Consider the following 18,990-nt stretch of genomic DNA (forward strand, 5'->3'; position numbering starts at 1 on the left):
TCTAGTTGCCCATGGCAACCAATCACAGCTCAGCTTTCATTTTACCAGTGCTCATGAATATTTTAAAGGGGAGCTGTGATTGGTTGCCATGGGCAACTAGAAATATTCTGATATTCAGACAGCTTGATAAATCTGCCCAAATACCTTAAGATGCCATTTAGGAGGCAGTCACCTGTACCCACTAGCTTTTGCTTTGTGGAAAATATTCAGTCCTTTACTCACTGCTTATGTATCTGGACCCCTCTCTGGATTTCAGAAAAATGTTTTCTACAGATCTGTCTTTTACCTTCTCTTTATATTTGCAGAGATTTTTTAGCTAAATTGACACTTGAAAATGGAAATGTTCCTCCTTACTTCATGGCAGTATAAAATTCTCTGGTAATGTGCTAGATGCACCTTTGAATATCCTCTTACTCCAGAAAAGAAACTTAACATATATGGGCTCATTTACTAAGGGTCCGCAGAGCACACTATCGGCGAATATTCCGACCATTTCCGATTTGCACCGCATTTAGAAGGGGATTGAGTCGCACGAGATCGGATTTTGCCGGCTTTCATGCCACACAAATCGGTGGGCCGGTCATCGGACGATCCGACTGATTCGGACTGAGCGCAGGATTTATCATTTAAATTGTGTCACAAGAAATGCATTTACGTGCACCGGTAAGAAGATGGTGAACTCCTGCGGACCTGAGTGGGGAGCGACACATGCAGGATATCAGGCGCACGATCTTAGTGAATCGCGGCAACTGTGCATACTCGTCGGACAACGCACCTCAAGGAACGCACAGGGATGGGTAAGTAAATGTGCCAAACTGTGGTAAAGGTTTGTTTATTCTTACTGCCTATTACAAACTCTATTAGGAAAGATGACAAAGATATATTTAATACAATTTTTTAATTTGTCTGCTAATTATATATACAAAAAACATTAAAAAAAAACTATCCTAACAAGTCAAAGTCTCTCTTGTTATATGTAAAGCTGCTGTAAAAATAACATCATTTAAAGAAAAGCAGAACATAACTGCAAAATATGACCCAGGTGCCTAGATGCCTTTTTACACCTAAATAACATTGATGGTTGTGTTATATAGAATAGTTTCCCATAAATCTCTTCCTCATGCAATCCCTTCCCTTCCTTGGTTGAACTTGATGGACATGTGTCTTTTTTCAACCGTATAAACTATGATGATAGTCAGCGTTGACTCTTAGTTTTGAAGGCAATATTCAATTTAAAAAAATAAAATAGGTTGATGAATATTAATGCACAATTAATCATTAATCTTGCTGTAGATAATAAGACCTTTAAAGGGAACTTGTCACCACACTAACCCCCCAAGCCCACAGACAGAACTTTCTATTGTAATATGTACATCCTGTTGCGGTATTTTTAGCATATTTCTGGGTTGTAATATGTTAATCCCCCGGGGGACTACTGGGCATATTTTTAGGTTGTAATATGTACATTTAGGTACTGCGCTGGGCCCGAAATCAAAGGTGCACTGCACATGTATGAGATCTCCAGTGGTCAGGAGGGGTAGGGAGAGGAGGGGTTGCCAGATCGTTTACTCAAGCTGCTTCACCTCCTTGACTGCATCTTACAAAAAAATAAAAGATGCTGCAACCTAGATATATGCTAAAAAAAGCATATCCCCTCCAGGGATGTACATATTACAGAAGAAGCTACTGTGGCTACTGTGGTTTAGAGGGTTTGTGTGGTGACAGGTTCCCAAACTAAGCAGAAACAGGTTTTAAATTGATAAACCCTGGATTATTAGTTGAAAAAATAGAATAAAATTTGCAGGCATAATAATGTCAATTAATAATGTGAAATAAGAAATGTAGAATTCGGCAATTGTTTTATCATAGAAACTTGTCCTCTATTTCTTTACCCAACTCTTTTGTATGACAATTTGTGTCGAGAAGTGATGCCAGGGCTGAGATTGTTGTGTTGGGATCCAACAGTTTCACCAGGGGGATGTTTATTTTCTTCTCTTGGAAGATACGACTTTGTAACGTCATAGCCAACATTGAGTCCATCCCTAGGGAACTCAGAAGAGTCGTCGTAGAGATGTCACTGGAGCTCACTCCTGTAAGCTCAGTCACTACTAACAAAATGTAATTCTCACTTGTTTCATTACTGTCAGAAGATTGTTTTTCTCTTGATGTTTTCTCCCAAATGTTTACTTCTTCCATTACCACATTATAGAAGCGTTTTCTCAGAGCTGGGATGTCTTTGATAAAGTTTTCATACATGTTTCTAAAGTTGAATTTCACTATTGCTTGATGTGGATTATTTATCTGTAGACATTTCTTCAGGCTCTCATGAATTTCCTCAGAATTCAGAAGAAGTATTCCTTTGGTTTTTAAGAGTTCATGAATTTGAGGTTGATTGAGTAGTACTCCAAGATTGAGGCCGCCCCAACTGATCGATTGCCCACAGAGACCCAGATTCCTTCTGTATTGACAGAAAATGTCTAGAAAGGAGTTGGCAGCTGCATAATTTGCTTGTCCTGAATTACCAACAAATGAAGCAACAGATGAATAGCAAACAAAATAGTCAAGTTCCATGTTTAATGTGGCACGGTGAAGATTCACTGCTCCATCTACTTTTGGGCTAAGAACTTTCTCAAACAAAAGCAAGTTCAGGTTCTGCAAAAGTCCATCATGAAAAACAACTGCACTATGAAAGACTCCTCTTATTGGTTTAGTAGGAAATGCTCTTTTTATTAAATAAATGGCTCGCTTTACTTCAGGGTAAGAGGAAACGTTACATTGTATAGCAACTATCATGGTGGTTTCCCTTTGATTCTGGACCTCAGCTATCTGTTGTTCCATCTCTGGGGTTGGCTTTCTTCTCGATAGAATTGCTATATGGTCACCACCATTGTTCACAATAAATTTCACAGTTTCAAAACCAAGACCAGTCAGACCCCCTGTGACAATGTATACAACATTATCTTTGAAAAGCTGTAGACTGGGGGCTGACATAGGAATCCTTGAGATGGTACTGTTGTCAAGCTCAATTACAGGTAAGGCCTGAGTCTTAAAGTAGCTGTCTTCTCTATAATCAAATTCTGCTCCATTCCATAGTGGTTGCATCAACAATTTTGAACTGATATTGTTTTCTGAAGATATAGAATAAAGCCACTTTTGCAGTTCTTGTCCATTCTGTTGTAAAAATGCTTTCTGGAAAACAGTTGAAATGTGAACAAGGTGGATATGAAGATCTTGATTGCTGCTTAAAATTAGATTGGGACAATGTTTCATATTTTTAGTATCTGATACAATCACAACATCATTGAGGAGCGGTAATCCATCAATATCGTCTTTAGAGACGGCACCAGCTGTAGGAAGAATAACCATGCAAGTGCATTTCTTATCAACCTCCCTACTGCCCACAGATATCACCGGTTCCCATCCACGGTGTTTTGCCGTCTTAGACAAAACTGTACATAAGACTGACTTTGCATCAGATGTTAGAATTACAAGTTTTGGCTTATTCTTTGCACGTGGCAGCTGATTGTGTAAAATTTCCCAGGCTAAGACAAAAAATGAGATGCAGGGAACATTTTGTATCACTGGAGCTTTTTTGACTAAGTAGCAAACATTCTCTGGAAGACTGATGTGAGAGGTCGCAGTTGTTGGATAGCAAGCCACAACTCGATCACCAACTTGGATTGTCTTGACATCTTTTCCAACTTCAGTTACAATCCCAGCAAAATCCAGAGCAACAAGTTCATGCTTATCACTAGAGGAAGAGTTCCAGTACAAAGTATTCCCATATTTCCAGCTTGGAAGACTAACCGGAAAATAGTCATCCGTGTGGCAGCTAATTTGATCCACACAAATCTTCACATCTTTGTTTTTTAACTCAGAAACTTTGTTAGTGTGCTCAGCAGAAATGTTTGTGACAGTATAAGGTTTTGAAGTAAAAAGTGTAAAGTTATCAGATTTCTGTGAAGGTTTTATTTTCTGTGTCATTTCAGTGTCAGTGTAAGTTATTTCATTGGTATAAATAGAACCATCTTTGATCCAGATCTCCGGGTGCTCCTCTGGGCTATAGTTAAGAAGAACTTGGGCTAGTGCCGCAACATCTTGTGGACTTGTGGAGCTAATGTCAATGAGCTGGAATGTTATATCTGGTATTTCAATGACACAGGTTCTTGTCATTCCAATAAAAGCAAATCCAGGGTTAATGTGATCCACTGTATTGTCAACTGTCCTCCATGTCACTGTCCGAATAGAAGGCTTGGGGTTTGTCTTTCTTACTGCTAGGATAAGCTGTCGATAGATTTCACAGCACTTTGCTAGATATTGAGTAAGGTTGTTCAGAATATCTTCATTTTCTCTTTGGATTCCCCACATAAACACAACATCTTTACATCCACTGTTTAAAAGTTTTTGTTCTTTAATATCTGAATTCCAACCATTGAAGTTGATGAAGCTCAATTCATTCTTCATGTAGTTTGATAAGTTTGTACCTATTTTAAGATCGTCTGAGTATATCAACATTTTCGGCTCAATTTCTGGTCTATGACTGGATGGTAAACACTTTGACCATTTAACTTGGAAAAACAGTTTTTCTGGTTTGTTTTTGGTTAATTTTACAAATGCCATCTTAGCACTTTTGATTTCTACTAAAATGGAACCGTTCTTGTCAGCAAAACATCCACATATTTCTTTATAATTTTCTGTTTTTGTAGATTTCATGTAGATGATCATTTCTTCTTGAAGAGGCTGAAGAACTGTTAAACCTTCTATGGATGACGGGAATATGGTGGTGTCTTTGGTATCTGATCCCACACAAACAGCCATTTGGAGAAAGCAGTCTAATATGACTGGATGTATGTGGTACTCATACATTGTTTCCCTGACTTCTTCACTGACATTTACTCTGGCAATTCCTTCATTCAGATCTGTTCCATAATGAACATCAGCAAGTTGCTTGTAAACCTTCCCGTATTCAAATCCAAATGTGGAAAGACGCTGATAGATATATTCTGACCTGATTATAGAAGTACATCTTTGGAAAATATGCTCTACTGAGATTTTTCTGTCTTCCTTTAAGCTACAGTTATGTTTTTGTATTTGCCCACTTGCAAAAACATGAGATGATAGAACTTCAAAAATTTTTCCTTTGCCGTCTTGGCGTAGTTTAATGTTTAGGTCCATGGAGTCTTGGTAAAGAACACAGGGACTGGAAAATGTTGCACTGATTTCCAAAGAACTTAAAGGCACTTTAGGTTTAAAGCTATTCATTGCAGCCGCCAATCCAAGTTCTACATAGAATGCACCTGGAATTAGGGCAGATTCTGAGTTTTTGTGTTCATAGACATACGGGGTAAGTTCATTTGATACTTTACATGTGAACTCTGTGAAATCTTCACTCATGATGTGTATTAATGGATGGTTGTGACTTGGCGCTGTTTCATTTTTTTGTCTAATTTTTTCGTACTTAATATCTTTCTTAATGTGATCAAATTGGTATCTTGGGATTGTTGATGGAGATGACTTATAATCTTCAAATACATTACACCAGTCAGGATTATATCCTCGTGTAAACAGATCTTTCAGAGTAGAAAAGATGGTCTCATATTCTTGTTGAGGTTGTATAACGGGTAATACTGTTGTTTTGGGTCCTAAAGTTTCAATGATGTTCCTTTGTAGTGCTCTTCGAGGACTGATTTCAATAAACAGAGTGTTTTCTTTATCTTTTGCTGTAATTTCAATAGCTTGTTGAAAGAGAACTGGTTTTCGAATATTTTCAGCCCAGTAACTACCAGTCGTGAAATCTTCTGTGGTTGCAGGCTTTCCTGTCACTGTTGAAACAAGAACAACTTCTTGTTTCTGTCTTTGTAGATCATGCAGGTTTTGTTTTACCTCATTTAATATAGGATCCATCATGGGGCTGTGATATGCTGCAGGAACATTGAGTGTGTGGAGGAAGATATTCTTTTTGCTATATTCTTTGGACAGTTCCCCATGGAGTTTTTCGATTGTGTTAGTGTCACCTGACAACGTGCATGAAGTAGGGCTGTTATAAGCAGCAATGCACACCTTACCTTCATATTGATTAATTATTTTTGATACTTCAGTCACTGGTAGATTTCCGACTACCAGCATACTTCCCCCAGTAGCCTTACATTGCAGTGTGCTCCTGTAATATATGACTTTAACAGCATCTTCTAGAGAAAGAAGTCCAGAACAATGAGCTGCAGCAACTTCTCCAACTGAATGTCCTACAATGGAGTCTGGCTTCACCCCCCAATGTGACAGAAGAGCCACCAATGACACCTGTATCGTGAAGAGCAGCAACTGGGCCACATCTGGACTTGAGAAATCATCAGACTCTTTCTCCAACAACTGTACCACCGAAATGGAAGTATAAAATCTTATCATCTTGTCTATCTCTATACATTTCTTTCTGAACACAGGTTCATGTTCAAGTAACATCTTACACATCCCTTTATAAACGACTCCATTCCCACAGAATACAAATACTATATGAGGACTGGATTTAGCTACTGGGTCATATTTGCTCACTGTTTGTAGCTGTTGGTGTAAGTGAGATAAGGAAGAGGCCAGAAATCCTGTTCTGTACTTGTAATTTAGATGACTTCTTCTACAAGCTGCCGTGTAGACCAGGTTCTCCAGGGATAAGGATGCTGCGTTGCTTAGCACTGTTATTGTGTCCTCAATACAGAGTTGAAGGGATTTGCTTGAAGCTGCTGATAATATGAATATTTCAACAGATCTTTTTGAATGATATTTTGGATATTCTTGTTTGCTTTGTTTGACAACAACATGAGCATTAGTTCCACCAAACCCAAAACAATTAATTCCTGCCATTCTTCCAAATTTGCTGTCCTCTTGCCATTTTACAGGACTGGTTGGAATTTCTAGATTGGATTCCTCAATTATTTTAATGCCATTTTCTTTAGAATAATGTAGAGATGGAGGGATAATTTCATGATGCATCATGAGAAGAACTTTTATCAACCCAGCAACCCCAGCAGCCGATTCTGTATGACCAATATTTCCTTTAACAGATCCAATTTTCAGAGGTTTCATTCCTTTACAATGTTTCTTCCCAATAACATTTCCAACACTTGAGGCTTCTATTGGGTCACCAGTTGGTGTTCCAGTACCATGAGCCTCAATGTACTGCACAGAGCATGGATCTATCTTGCTGTAGATGTGCTGCAATAACATTTCTTGCTGATGTTGAGATGGCCTTGTGATTGGAGAAGTAGAGCGTCCATCTTGGTTCACTGCACTTGCACTTATAAGTCCCCAGACTTTACAGTATTCTTCTTTAGCCTAATCAAGTAATAGTAGTGGAAACTGTGTTAAAATTAACAACCAATTTCTTCCTAAGAACAATTTCCAGTAGTACTATATAATACAGTGATATACAGTAGTGTATTACATTTTAAATTACCTTCCTTCTTAAATCAACGTTTACAATTATGCTAATGATCTTGAGGGGCTCTGGTGGGTGTTTCCAGAGCTATTCGGTGATGTCTTTCACTTCTACCCCTGTATTTTCTACTGCTGTTTATACAGGCAGAGTGAGGAGGGAGAGAGCAGGGGTTTGGGTGAGACATGTTCTTCTCATTGTCAAAGCCTATGATACTGTAGCACGGAGGGGCTCTGGAAACACCCACCAAACCCCCTTTGTCTCATTAGAATACTTTTTTATTTTTTTAATTTTACATTTTAAAGTGAAATTTAGAAGGAAGCAGGCCATGGATAACAAATATAAATAGATTACAGCAGTCACTGTGCCTGCATCTATCTACATTTATCCATGTTTGATATTGATGGTCATTTTACAAAAATTATTTGGGTCATTTGGGGTCAGGCAATGCCAAAAGTGTAGATGCGTGTATTCTTCTTTTACTGTTTTTACAAAATAGAAACAATTTTTTATGGAAAACTGTTTTATTTTTGGTTACTTTTTGTGTACTTATTTTTTTAATACTGAAAGATTCTATGATGCATTGATATATTGAGTACATAAAGATCTATGAACTGTCACCTTAACTGGCATTCCGTTAGGCTTTGCCTCTGCTATGTATTATTTGTCATTATGTCATGGCAGTGCTGGCTTGAATTTTTTTTTTTTTCTTTTGTTTTACCTTTTTTGAAGATTTTAGAAGAACAATGCCACATCCTTCTCCTTTTCCATATCCATCAGCTCTGGTGGAGAAAGGCTTGCTGGTTCCATCAGCAGAAAGCATTTTTGCTTTACAAAGCGAGACAAAGACGCGAGGTTCAATGATACAGCTGACACCACCACATATCGCCATCTCACAATCACCTGGTAAATGTACAGAAATAATCAAAAAAGTTAAAACCTCTACAACAGAAAAATATATGTATAATAATTATACACAATGGGGGTCATTTACTAAGGGCCCGATTCGCGTTTTCCCGACGTGTTACCCGAATATTTCTGATTTGCGCCGATTGTACCTGAATTGCCCCGGTATTTTGGCGCACGCGATCGGATTGTGGCGCATCGGCACCGGCATGCACGCGACGGAAATCGGGGGGCGTGGCCGAACGAGAACCCGACGGATTCGGAAAAACCGCCGCATTTAAAAAAGGAAATTGTGTCGCGGAGCTTGCACTCACCTTCATCCAGGATAGGATCGTGAACATCAATGCATTTCAGGGAAATTCAGCGCAGCAGCGCCACCTGGTGGACGTCGGAGGAACTGCCTTCATAAATCCCGGCCGGACCCGAATCCACCGCAGAGAACGCGCCGCTGGATCGCGAACGGGCCGGGTAAGTAAATCTGCCCCAGTATCTCTTTAATTTTAAAGACCTAAAAAGCTTAAAAAACAAATAATATTAACGACAACCTGTCTGTATGGACCTGTGGTTTAGGGTCCCAAATTGATATGATTATCCCATCCAGTAAACACTGTTACAAATCAATCAAGCTCTCAAATAGCTCAACAAATAAAAAAAAAAAAAATTATGGATTTGGATGCTAGACTGTAAAAATACGCTATATAATCGAGTATAAGCAAGACCTGAGTATAAGCCGAGGCACCTAATGTTACCACCAAAAACTGGTAAAAACTTTTGACTTGAGTATAAGCCAAGGGGGAGAAAGGCATTGGTCACAGCCTCCCTAGTATATAACCAGTCAGCCCCCAGTGGTATATAGACAACCATCCAGCCCCCTGTAGTATATAGCAGCCTGCCCCCAGTAGTATATAGCCAGCCAACCCCAGTAGTATATAGCTACCCCCCTGTAGTATGTAGCCAGTCTCCTGTAGTATACTGCCAGTCCCTTGTAGTATATAGCTAGCCCTCTAGTATATAGCCAGTTACCTGTAGTATAAAGCCAGCGCCCTGTAGTATTGTATATAGTCAGTGCACTGTAGTATTTTGCCAGTCAGTCTCCTTTAGTATATAGCCAGCAGGTGCTCATCATACTTCATGTGCGCCAGCTCCATGTCACCGACACGGCACGGCCGGTGCACAAACTATGATGTCAGCAGCACAGGACCTGCCCGGGGAGTCAGAAAGGGAGTACTCAGTTTGTTTGTTTTTTTTATACCCGAGTATAAGCCAAGTGGGGGATTTTTAACTCAAAAATTGTGCTGAAAAAATCAGTTTATACTCTAGTATATACAGTAATTAGAAAAAGGACCTTAGCATTAACCCCTTTAGGACGCAGCCAGTTTATAGCTTAAGGCTCAGCCCAATTATTTGTAATCTGACATGTCTCGCTTTATATGGTTAAAACTTTTGAACACTTTTGCTTATCAAAGCGATTTTGAAGTTGTGTTTTCTTGTCACATGTTATTCTTCATTTTAGTGGCAAATTTTGGCTGCTAAGTTTTGCGTTCATTTTCAAAATTCGAAATCTTCTCGTTTTCAAAGGAGATAGTTTTATCACCTAAATGAGTTACTAAATATCATTTCCTATATGTCTGCTTTATCTTTTCAGAATTTTTAAAATGTCTGGATATTTTACTTTGATGTCACGTGACTTTTAATTGAACATTTTCAAGCAGATTTCAGAATTGACTTTTTTGATGAATTTTATTGTTTTTAATGAGATTTGAAATAAATAATATAAGAAAACCCTATATATCACTCCTTTTTCAAATCTGCACCCACCAGAAACAGCTTTTAGGAAATTTGTTAACCCTTTGAGATCTTCATAGTAATTGAAACAATTGAAACATTTAGATTTTGACAGTCATATGTTCATTTATCTCTAAAATTTACCCATTCACAAAAGATAAAAAGAGAAAACGCATCTTAAAATTTGTTATACAATTTCTCCCTAGTACGGAGACCCCCCACATGTGAACGTCATTTGTTGTATGGGTGCACAGCGAGGTGCAGAAGGGAAGGAGGATCATGCATCAGCCAGTTTTGCCCTATAGAATTTAGTGTTTTTTCGTTGCTTCATGGGTGCACTTTTGAGATCCATAAAATATTTGTTTTCTGTTCATGTGGACACGTGAGGGCTATTTTTTGAGGGATTAGATGCATTTTTCAATACATTTTTTGAGGTGGCAATGCCCTATTGACAAAAATCTATTAAGTTTTTTAAGGTTGTAGAGAAAACATAAATCCTGTCATTGAATTTTGACTTTTTGTTGGTGTTCATAATATACCCTGAGTAACATGATATATTAATTCTATAGGTAGGTACCATATTTCTATATTTTTGCTTATATTTTGTCAAATAAAACCTAAGGTGGGGAAAAAATCTATTATTTTTACATTGCCATTTTCCAAGTGGCATAACTCATTCATTAACAGTCTCTATAGCTGGATGAGTGCTTATTTTTTGCGGGACGTGTTGTTTTCTGTCAGACATTGCACATTCTTTTTAGTGCAAACTGCTTTGTGGCACATGCAACACAATTGTGGTGCTCGCTGCACTACTCTTTATGCAACACAAATTTCTGCACTGAAGGGGGCGTTCCGGTGCTCAGTCAGACCGTGCACCAGATTTAAGATGCAAAGTCCGACAGAATAGTGTCACACGCCCCATGTTAAGGATGCACCAAAAAAAAAAGTGGTGCACTCCATCGGAGCAGTGCAGGGGGCCCTAGATTCATGCAGAATGGGCACCTGAAATCCTGAATCTGGCGCCCCCTGCACACTACACAGGCAACTACACATAGAACAGACTGCACTGTTCATAGTAAATGTGCCCCACTGCCTGTAGGGTCCTGTCACTGACCAGAAAATCCTGCTCTTGAAACAGTTAGCATTCAGCTTGGCAGTAATTATTTAATTGCTCTACCTTGTCTGATGGCTTGGCATGCGTAATGTAAAGCAACCAAGGATGAAGAACAGGCCGTGTCGATGGATAGGGATGGTCCCATCAGGTTGAAGCAGTAGGATATCCTGTTGGCTGCTATGCTGGTTGCTGTCCCAGTGCCAGTAAAATGATTGATGTTATCTGGACAGTTGGTGTAAATAGACTCAGAATCTCTGTTCATGAGACCTGACAGTACAAAAAAGAGCATTTTATATTATATCATTAATTGTGAACATAGTTTTCTTTGGTTTGTACAGTGAATCATTGAATGGAAAATGGACCATATTGCCATTTTATCTTGTTTTTTTCCTATAACGTACACGGAAAAAATAGTGGTAGGGATGGGTACCTAAAATAAGGGCCCTTACAAAAATTAACACATTAATAAACGGTGAGTTTGTTTCTTTTATTTTCTTTCCCATTTTTTTGCCCTTATATTTTAGTTTTTTTTGTTTCAAAGGCATAATACACATGTTACGTCTGGGTCTCCTGTAATTTGTACTGTCAAGCTGAGAAGACGCTCAATTCTATCTGGTTCTTTTCAGTCGGCAGTCTGAGCAGTGCTCTACAGCTGTACTGCCGGTTAAATCTACCTCGGCTCTGCAAATTTTGTTCTAAACGAGCAAGGGTTAACGCTCTAATTCTCAGAGCAGACTCCATACTCTAATAAATTCCCCTGATTTTTTGCTAGCTCTTTTGTCTGTACTTTGCTTGCTATTCGTCCGTACTCGTCTTTTTTTTTTATATTTGTCTTGCATTCTTGACTATTCTTTTGTGTATGCTTTTCTGTGTTGTTTGTCTTTCTTGTTACATATCAACACTTTCAAGCAGGGAGGGACTGTCTTCGTAGTTGTCCCTTATCGCCTAGGATACACAGAGGCAAGAAGGCAGAGATGTTGAGGTGGGGCTGGAGTTTTAGGGCTTACTGTCCTGTATGTTGTCCCTGAGTCCAGTGCTCCCATTACAACTCGCCTCCAACAATATACAAACAGGATTAGACTGACCACGGGTCTTCTTATTCTTTTTTGCATCCCTACTAAACTACTGTTATGAAAATAATTGTCTTACCTATAAATACTCCAGTTTTACTTCCTCGTATACTTTCAGAGGGGTAGCCTGCGTCTTCCAGAGCTCTGTACGTGCATTCAAGCAATAATTTGTGTTGTGGATCCATATTGTCAGTCTCAGAATTATTGATTTCAAATACTTTATTGTCAAATTCATTCATCCTTAATTCATAGAAAGAAAAAGAAAGACTAAATATCTTCTATATGACATAGAAATATCACTACATTATTCCACACTACATCCTTCCATTAAAACTGCGCTAATATTATCTAAAAACCCAAAACAGTGAGTAAAGTCAATAAAAAATAATAATCCTATTTGCCCTGTTCTATGATGCTGCTAATAATAATAATTATTTATAAAGCAGCATTAATTCCATGGTGATGTATATTTAAAAATATGTTCACATTACATTAACCCCTTAACGACCAGACCCTTTTTTTCCTTTTTGCATTTCCATTTTTCACTCCCCACCCTCAAAAATGAGCAGTGTGAGGGCTATTTTCTGCGTAAAAATTGCACTTCATAGTGACAGTATTTAATATTCCGTGCCGTGTACTGGGAAGCGGGAAAAAAATTACAAATGCAGTGAAATTGGTGAAAACATGCATTTGCGCTTTTTCTTGTGGGCTTGGATCTTATGACTTTCTTTGTGCACCCTAAATGACATGTCTACTTTATTCCTTGGGTTGGTACGATCACGGGGATACCAAATTTATATAGGTTTTATGATGTTTTCATACATTTACAAAAATTAAAACTTCTTAAAATAAATTCTTCATTTTGCCATGTTCTAGTGCTAATAACTCATATTTCGGTGCATGGAGCTGTGGGAGGTGTCATTTTTTGTGACGTTTGATGAAGTTTTTAATGCTTCCATTTTAGGGACTGTGCAGCCTTTTTACTTTTTATAGAATTTTTTGGTCGCTATTTTCCGTTACTGGGTTAAACGCTGGGAAAAACCGTTATTGTGGTGCACGGTCTGACTAACCACTAACATGCACTTTTGGGTGCACATTTTTTCTATCTTGTCAGACACCAAGCAGCCGTAAAACAAAACTGACACTTTATAAATTCATGTGCCAGCAGTTTGCATGTTCTTCCTAGTGCAAAGTCAGACAGAAAACGCTTTAATAAATGCGGACCATTGACTTTATTTTCAAAAAGATCTAGTGCCTAAGAGTAAGTATCCAACAAGTGCAATCCATAACTAGATGTCCCTACAAGAGCTATTACTCCACTCCAAATGTAATTGACTCTCACTTGGCTCATCAGTATTGCTGATGAAAAGGAGACATTAATAAATGTTGCACAAATCACTACAACTACTTTTAAACTGACATAAAGGGGCTTATTTACCAAGGGTCCTGCGGCTGTATTTTTGTCGCAAGCCATGCACCGTGAAGAAGAAGGTGAGCTCCATCAGACCTGAGCGGGGAATTGACATATGCAGGACATCGGGCGCAGGATCTATGTGGATCGCGGCACAGTGCATCATAGCCGAAGAGTCCAGATCGGGGATCGCGACTCGGACCGGTAAGTAAATGTGCCCCAAAATGTTATTCTTAGTAACTTGGGTCAATGTATATATAACAAATGCTCTGGTAGGACTCATTCTAAAATGTGAAAATGTAATGATTTTATGTTTTATATTGTTATTTTAATGATTATTTTAACCCCTAGGCGCACCAGGACGTTATAGTACGTCCCGGTGGCTAGATACTTAGCGCACCAGGACGCACTATAACGTCCTGCTTCTGGCACCGGCTCACGAACGGAGCCGGTACCAGAAGCAGCGGCTGTCAGCTGTCTAGTACAGCTGACAGCCTGCGCTAACACCCGCGATCGGAGCCGACTCCGATCGCGGGTGTTAACCCCTTACACGCCGCGGTCAAGCATGACCGCGGCGTGTAAGGGTCTTCCCCCTATGGATCGGATCCCCCGTGCCGCTTACCGGGGGATCCGATCCTCTCCTGGGCAGCTCCGAGGACTGGCATGTGCCCCGGAGCTGCCCGGTTTCCATGGCAGCCAGAACCCTTCCGGGTCTGACTGCAAACTGTCTGAGCATGCGCAAGCATGCTTAGACAGTTTACACTGCTCTACAATAAAATAGTATTGTAGAGCAGTGTATTGAACTTAAACCAGTGATCAGAGTATCACTGGTTTAAGTTCAAGTATGTAGAAGTAAAATTATGCAAAAACACTTAACACTACACATTATAATAAATAAAAAATAAATACATAAAAATATAAGCCCCTAAAATGTCCCTTTCCCATAAAAACACTTAATAAAGTATAAAAAACATAAAAACACAAAAAACCCCCGCATGTTTGGTATTGCCGCGTCCGTAACAATCTGCATAATAAAACAGAATCATTACTGGACCCGCACGGTAAACGCCGGAGGAAAAAAACGCAAAAAACGTTCCGAAAAAAAGATAATTTTTAATTAATACCCTATAAAAAATGCTCTAAAAAGTGATTTAAAAATTTTTATGCACTCTAAAATAAGCCCACTAAAAAGAACAACTGTTCTCGCAAAAAATAAGCCCCTAACCAGATTTGTCAGCCAAAAAATAAAAAAGTTATGCATATGAATAGATGGTGATGCTAAAATGAATAAGATTTTCTCCAAATTAGTTTTTATTCAGTACAATTGAATAAAATACACAAAACCCCCACATATTTGGTATCCCTGCGTCCGTAACAATCTGCATAATAAAACAGAATCATTATTAGATCCGCAAAGTGAACCCCGTAAAAAACAACCTCAAAAAACTCTCTGAAAAAAAGATGATTTTTTATTAATGCCCTTTAAAAATGCTCTAAAAAGTGATTTAAAAAAGTTACGCAATCTAAAATAAGACCACTAAAAAGAACAATCCTTCTCGCAAAAAATAAGCCCTTAAACAGATTTGTGAGGTGAAAAATAAAAAAGTTATGCATATGAAAGACGGTGATGCTAAAATTAACAACAATTTTGCCAAATTACTTTTTATTCAGTAAAAATGGGAAAAAATAAAAAATATATATAAATGAAGTATTTTTGTAATCGTGGCGACCCAAAGAATAAAAATAATATACTATTTTTATGGTATGGTTAACGGCCAAAAAAAAAACACATAAAAATGTTCCTAAAAATTGACGATTTTCATTTCCTCCACCAACAAAGCTTTAATTAAATCTCACCAATTAGCTATAGATGCCCCAAAATTATGTACCAGAAAAGTGCATCTCATGTGGCAAAAGAAATAAGCCCCTATAGGTCCTCAATAAAAAAAGAAAAAAATTATAGCCTGTACAATGTGACATAGCAAATCGGATCTGGATGACGCCTCCTTCCCTCCTATGCCCGGCCGTGCGCCCATACATCAGGTTACCACCACATATAGGGTATCGGTGAGAAATCGGGAGAAATTGGGTAACAAACTTTGTGGAGCCTTTTTTCATTTAATCCATTGTAAATGTTTAATTTTCCACCCAAAATGAGTGTATTGTGAAAAAATATTACAATTTTCAGACTGCACCTCCGTTTTGTTTTAACCCCTATAAAACACCTAAAGGGTTAACAAACTTCTTAAAAGTGGTTTTTCATACGTTGAGGGGTGTAGTTTCCACAATGGGGTAATTTATGAGTCTAGCTATTATTTAGGCCTCTCAGTGTCAATTAGAAGTTGAGCAGGTCCATCTAAATACGGGTTTTGGTGATTTTACAAAAAATGTGAAAAATGATACCTAAATTCTGAGCCTCATAACATTCTAGTAAAATATGTGGAATCTTAAAAAAACCATGCCAACATAAAGCAGACATTTGGGAAATGTAAGTTATGAATTTATTTGGGTGCTATGACTATCTGCATCAAAAGTAGAGAATTTAGAACGTTGAAAATATAGAATTTTTCCAATTTTTTGCCAAATTTTGTTTTTTTTCATAACTAAACGCAAAAGATTTCATCCAAATTTTTAAACTAATTTGAAGTACAATGTGTCACGAGAAAACAATCTCAAAATCCCCTGGATTTCTCATAGCGTTCCCACGCTATAACCACTTATAGTGACACAGGGCAGATTTGAAAAATGGGTCCGCGTCCTTTAGGCCAAAAGATGCTGTGTCCCGTAGGGGTTAATAACTTATAAACATAGGGGGTCATTTATCTTATCTCCGTTTGTTTTTCCGTTGTTGTTTTCCCGTCTGCTTCTTTGGTAATTTATCGTTCTCACTTTTTTTTTGTGTTAAATGGGTTTCTTTTTTCAGATCTCTTTTTGCGACATTTGTTACAAATGTCTTAAAAATGTTGCACAAATGTCTCAAGTCACTTCTTTCCATTTTCTAAGTTTTTCTTAACTATGGTTTCGTCTGGAGTTTTTTGCGCCCAAAAATGTCGCAAATTTGAGACAATTTGAAATGATAAATGCCATTTGCGACATTTAGCACATCTGGAATAGAAGATAAATGTGTCTTACTGACGAAAAACAAATGTCCGGTGGACATTTCAAAATGTCCCCAAAAAAGGTGCAAAAATTGCAATGCACCGAAAAAATGTCTCAAAAAAGAAAGAAGAAAAATAAAGATAAATGACTTCCATAACGTACTTACCCATCTACAAAAGCTGCTCGCCTGGTGTATATTTTGCCTGGTTTGTTTTGATCAGGATCATACCATTTTTTGAGGTCAAATCTTTCTTCGGGTATGTCTTTTGCACAATTTTTACCCTCGATAAGGACTTTCCAAAAATTTTCTATTCCTTCACCTGTTAAATAAACATTTTCCTGTTAAATACACATTTTCTATACATATTACATAGGAGACCAAGCATCCCTACTTTTATTGCTCAAGTTCTGTAATCATATTTTTACTAGAATGCAGAGTGACATAGGGCGGTGTATATCATGTGCTGCCGCTTCTGCATAGATGTAAGGGAAAGGCCACGACCTCCTTTTCCAGAAGATACATTGGCATAGGCCTCTGGATGTATCTGTCAGGCGGTTGTGCCGCTGAAAAAATAAGCCAGGTCCGGGGCATTTGTTTTTCAATTTCAATTGAATTCTTTATTATAAAAAATTAGAAACAACAGGGTGCGGTCACACAAGGTGTTAACATTACATTTAGAAACACACTCCAAATGCCCAGGGATGGGGCTCAGCCTGATCACATGTTCCCCCATTCCTGGGCATTTTCATTGTGCATTGTTCCCCAAGGCATTTGCATTGTGTTTCCAAACACAATGTAAGTGCCACATGTAACCACAACCATAGGATCAAGAATAAAAATGCTAATTGCTGGAAGGGGTTTATTAACCGAGGGATTACTAAGTGCCATCAGTTAACCTGTTAGGTGAGTCTGCGACCGCAGCACCTAATCAGTGCCAGCACATGAGTGCCGCCATATTAACCACCTATCACATCGCCGATCAGTTGCCATGACAGCTTGGAGTCACTAAGGGGAAGTATTTTGACAATATACGTCAGTGCAGTTGTATTGCAGTATATTGTATGTGTGATCAGACCCCCCTAGGGTTCAATGGTTCCCAAAGTTTTACAAAATATGAAAATTAAAGTCAACTTCCACACATCCCAAAATCTCTCAAAATACAAAAATTACTAATCCATACAGTGAATGCTGTAATGGAAAAAATGTCCAAATGTCTCCATATTAACACTTTTTCAACAACTTTGTACATCAGTATGAAAGTCTGAAAAAGTATATGGCTATGACTTTTTTTGGACATTTTTTAAAAGGTATTAAAATATATCCAAACTATATAAATTTGGCATCTCTACTTGGTGTAATTAAAATAAAACAAGGTTTTCTGTTTTGTTTCATAAAAATAGATCACACATCAGACCTGATAGATAACATGAGTAGATAAATTTTTTTTGTTGGCATAAAAACTATTGGGATCCGACCTGGCAAAGAACTGAGCTAAAGCATGTACTCCAACCTGGCGCAGGCTATAGCCAGTCCACAGGTGCCGGACTTCCCTGCCATACCCTATCCCACTGCACGGCACCGTCCCTCTCCAACTGGCAAAGATGGCGGAGTAGTTGCAATTCCAAGCTCTGTGCGACTAAATTGCAACTAAATCATGGCTTGTACGCTGATATTGAAGCGTACAAGCCATGATAAGGCCCTCCACCCCAAGACTGCCATGGTTATAACACTTACCTCCAGGAAAATTGCATCCTATGCCAACTATTGCTATTTGTTCATCATTCTGCTCCATCCTAGCAATCCTCTAGCTCTAAAAGGTAAATAAAATTAGTATAATACAATGAAAATAATAATTACTAACATGGTTAAAGTTACAAAAACAAGCTAGAGATCATAACTGTATGTATTAGAGCAGGAGGTTCTATTAATGAGATCCAAGGAATGCTATTAAATCCCAAACCACCCCCCTTTGCCTCCACAATATTCTAATTTACAATTAACTGTGAATGAGTCTGTACCCAATTGGGAGTAGAAAATAAAGTGTTCAAAATGTCAGACTGTCAAAAAAGAAAAACAAACTTTTTTTTTTGGGAGGGGGGGGGGGTCTACTTTTGCCAGACACCTGCCATAATTTGGTCCAAAAAACCCTGTCTACAATGCCTTGCACCACATTTATTTTTT

At 38.3% G+C, this 18,990-nt stretch overlaps 1 protein-coding gene across 1 annotated transcript; it reads right to left on the reverse strand.

Moving 5' to 3' along the window:
• Nucleotides 1–1,679: 1,679 nt before the first annotated feature.
• LOC140134155 (mycolipanoate synthase-like) lies at nucleotides 1,680–18,601 on the reverse strand. The gene is made up of 6 exons (XM_072154791.1): nucleotides 18,544–18,601; nucleotides 16,975–17,128; nucleotides 12,378–12,538; nucleotides 11,292–11,495; nucleotides 8,145–8,326; nucleotides 1,680–7,323 (listed from the first exon to the last, which is right to left on the reverse strand). The coding sequence occupies exons 1-6, from the start codon at nucleotides 18,599–18,601 to the stop codon at nucleotides 1,864–1,866; spliced, it is 6,219 nt and encodes a 2,072-aa protein (XP_072010892.1). The 3' UTR covers nucleotides 1,680–1,863.
• Between the last annotated feature and the right edge of the window lie 389 nt (nucleotides 18,602–18,990).

The sequence above is a fragment of the Engystomops pustulosus genome, chromosome 5, assembly GCF_040894005.1.
Source record: "Engystomops pustulosus chromosome 5, aEngPut4.maternal, whole genome shotgun sequence".
NCBI classification, from domain to species: Eukaryota; Metazoa; Chordata; class Amphibia; order Anura; family Leptodactylidae; genus Engystomops; species Engystomops pustulosus.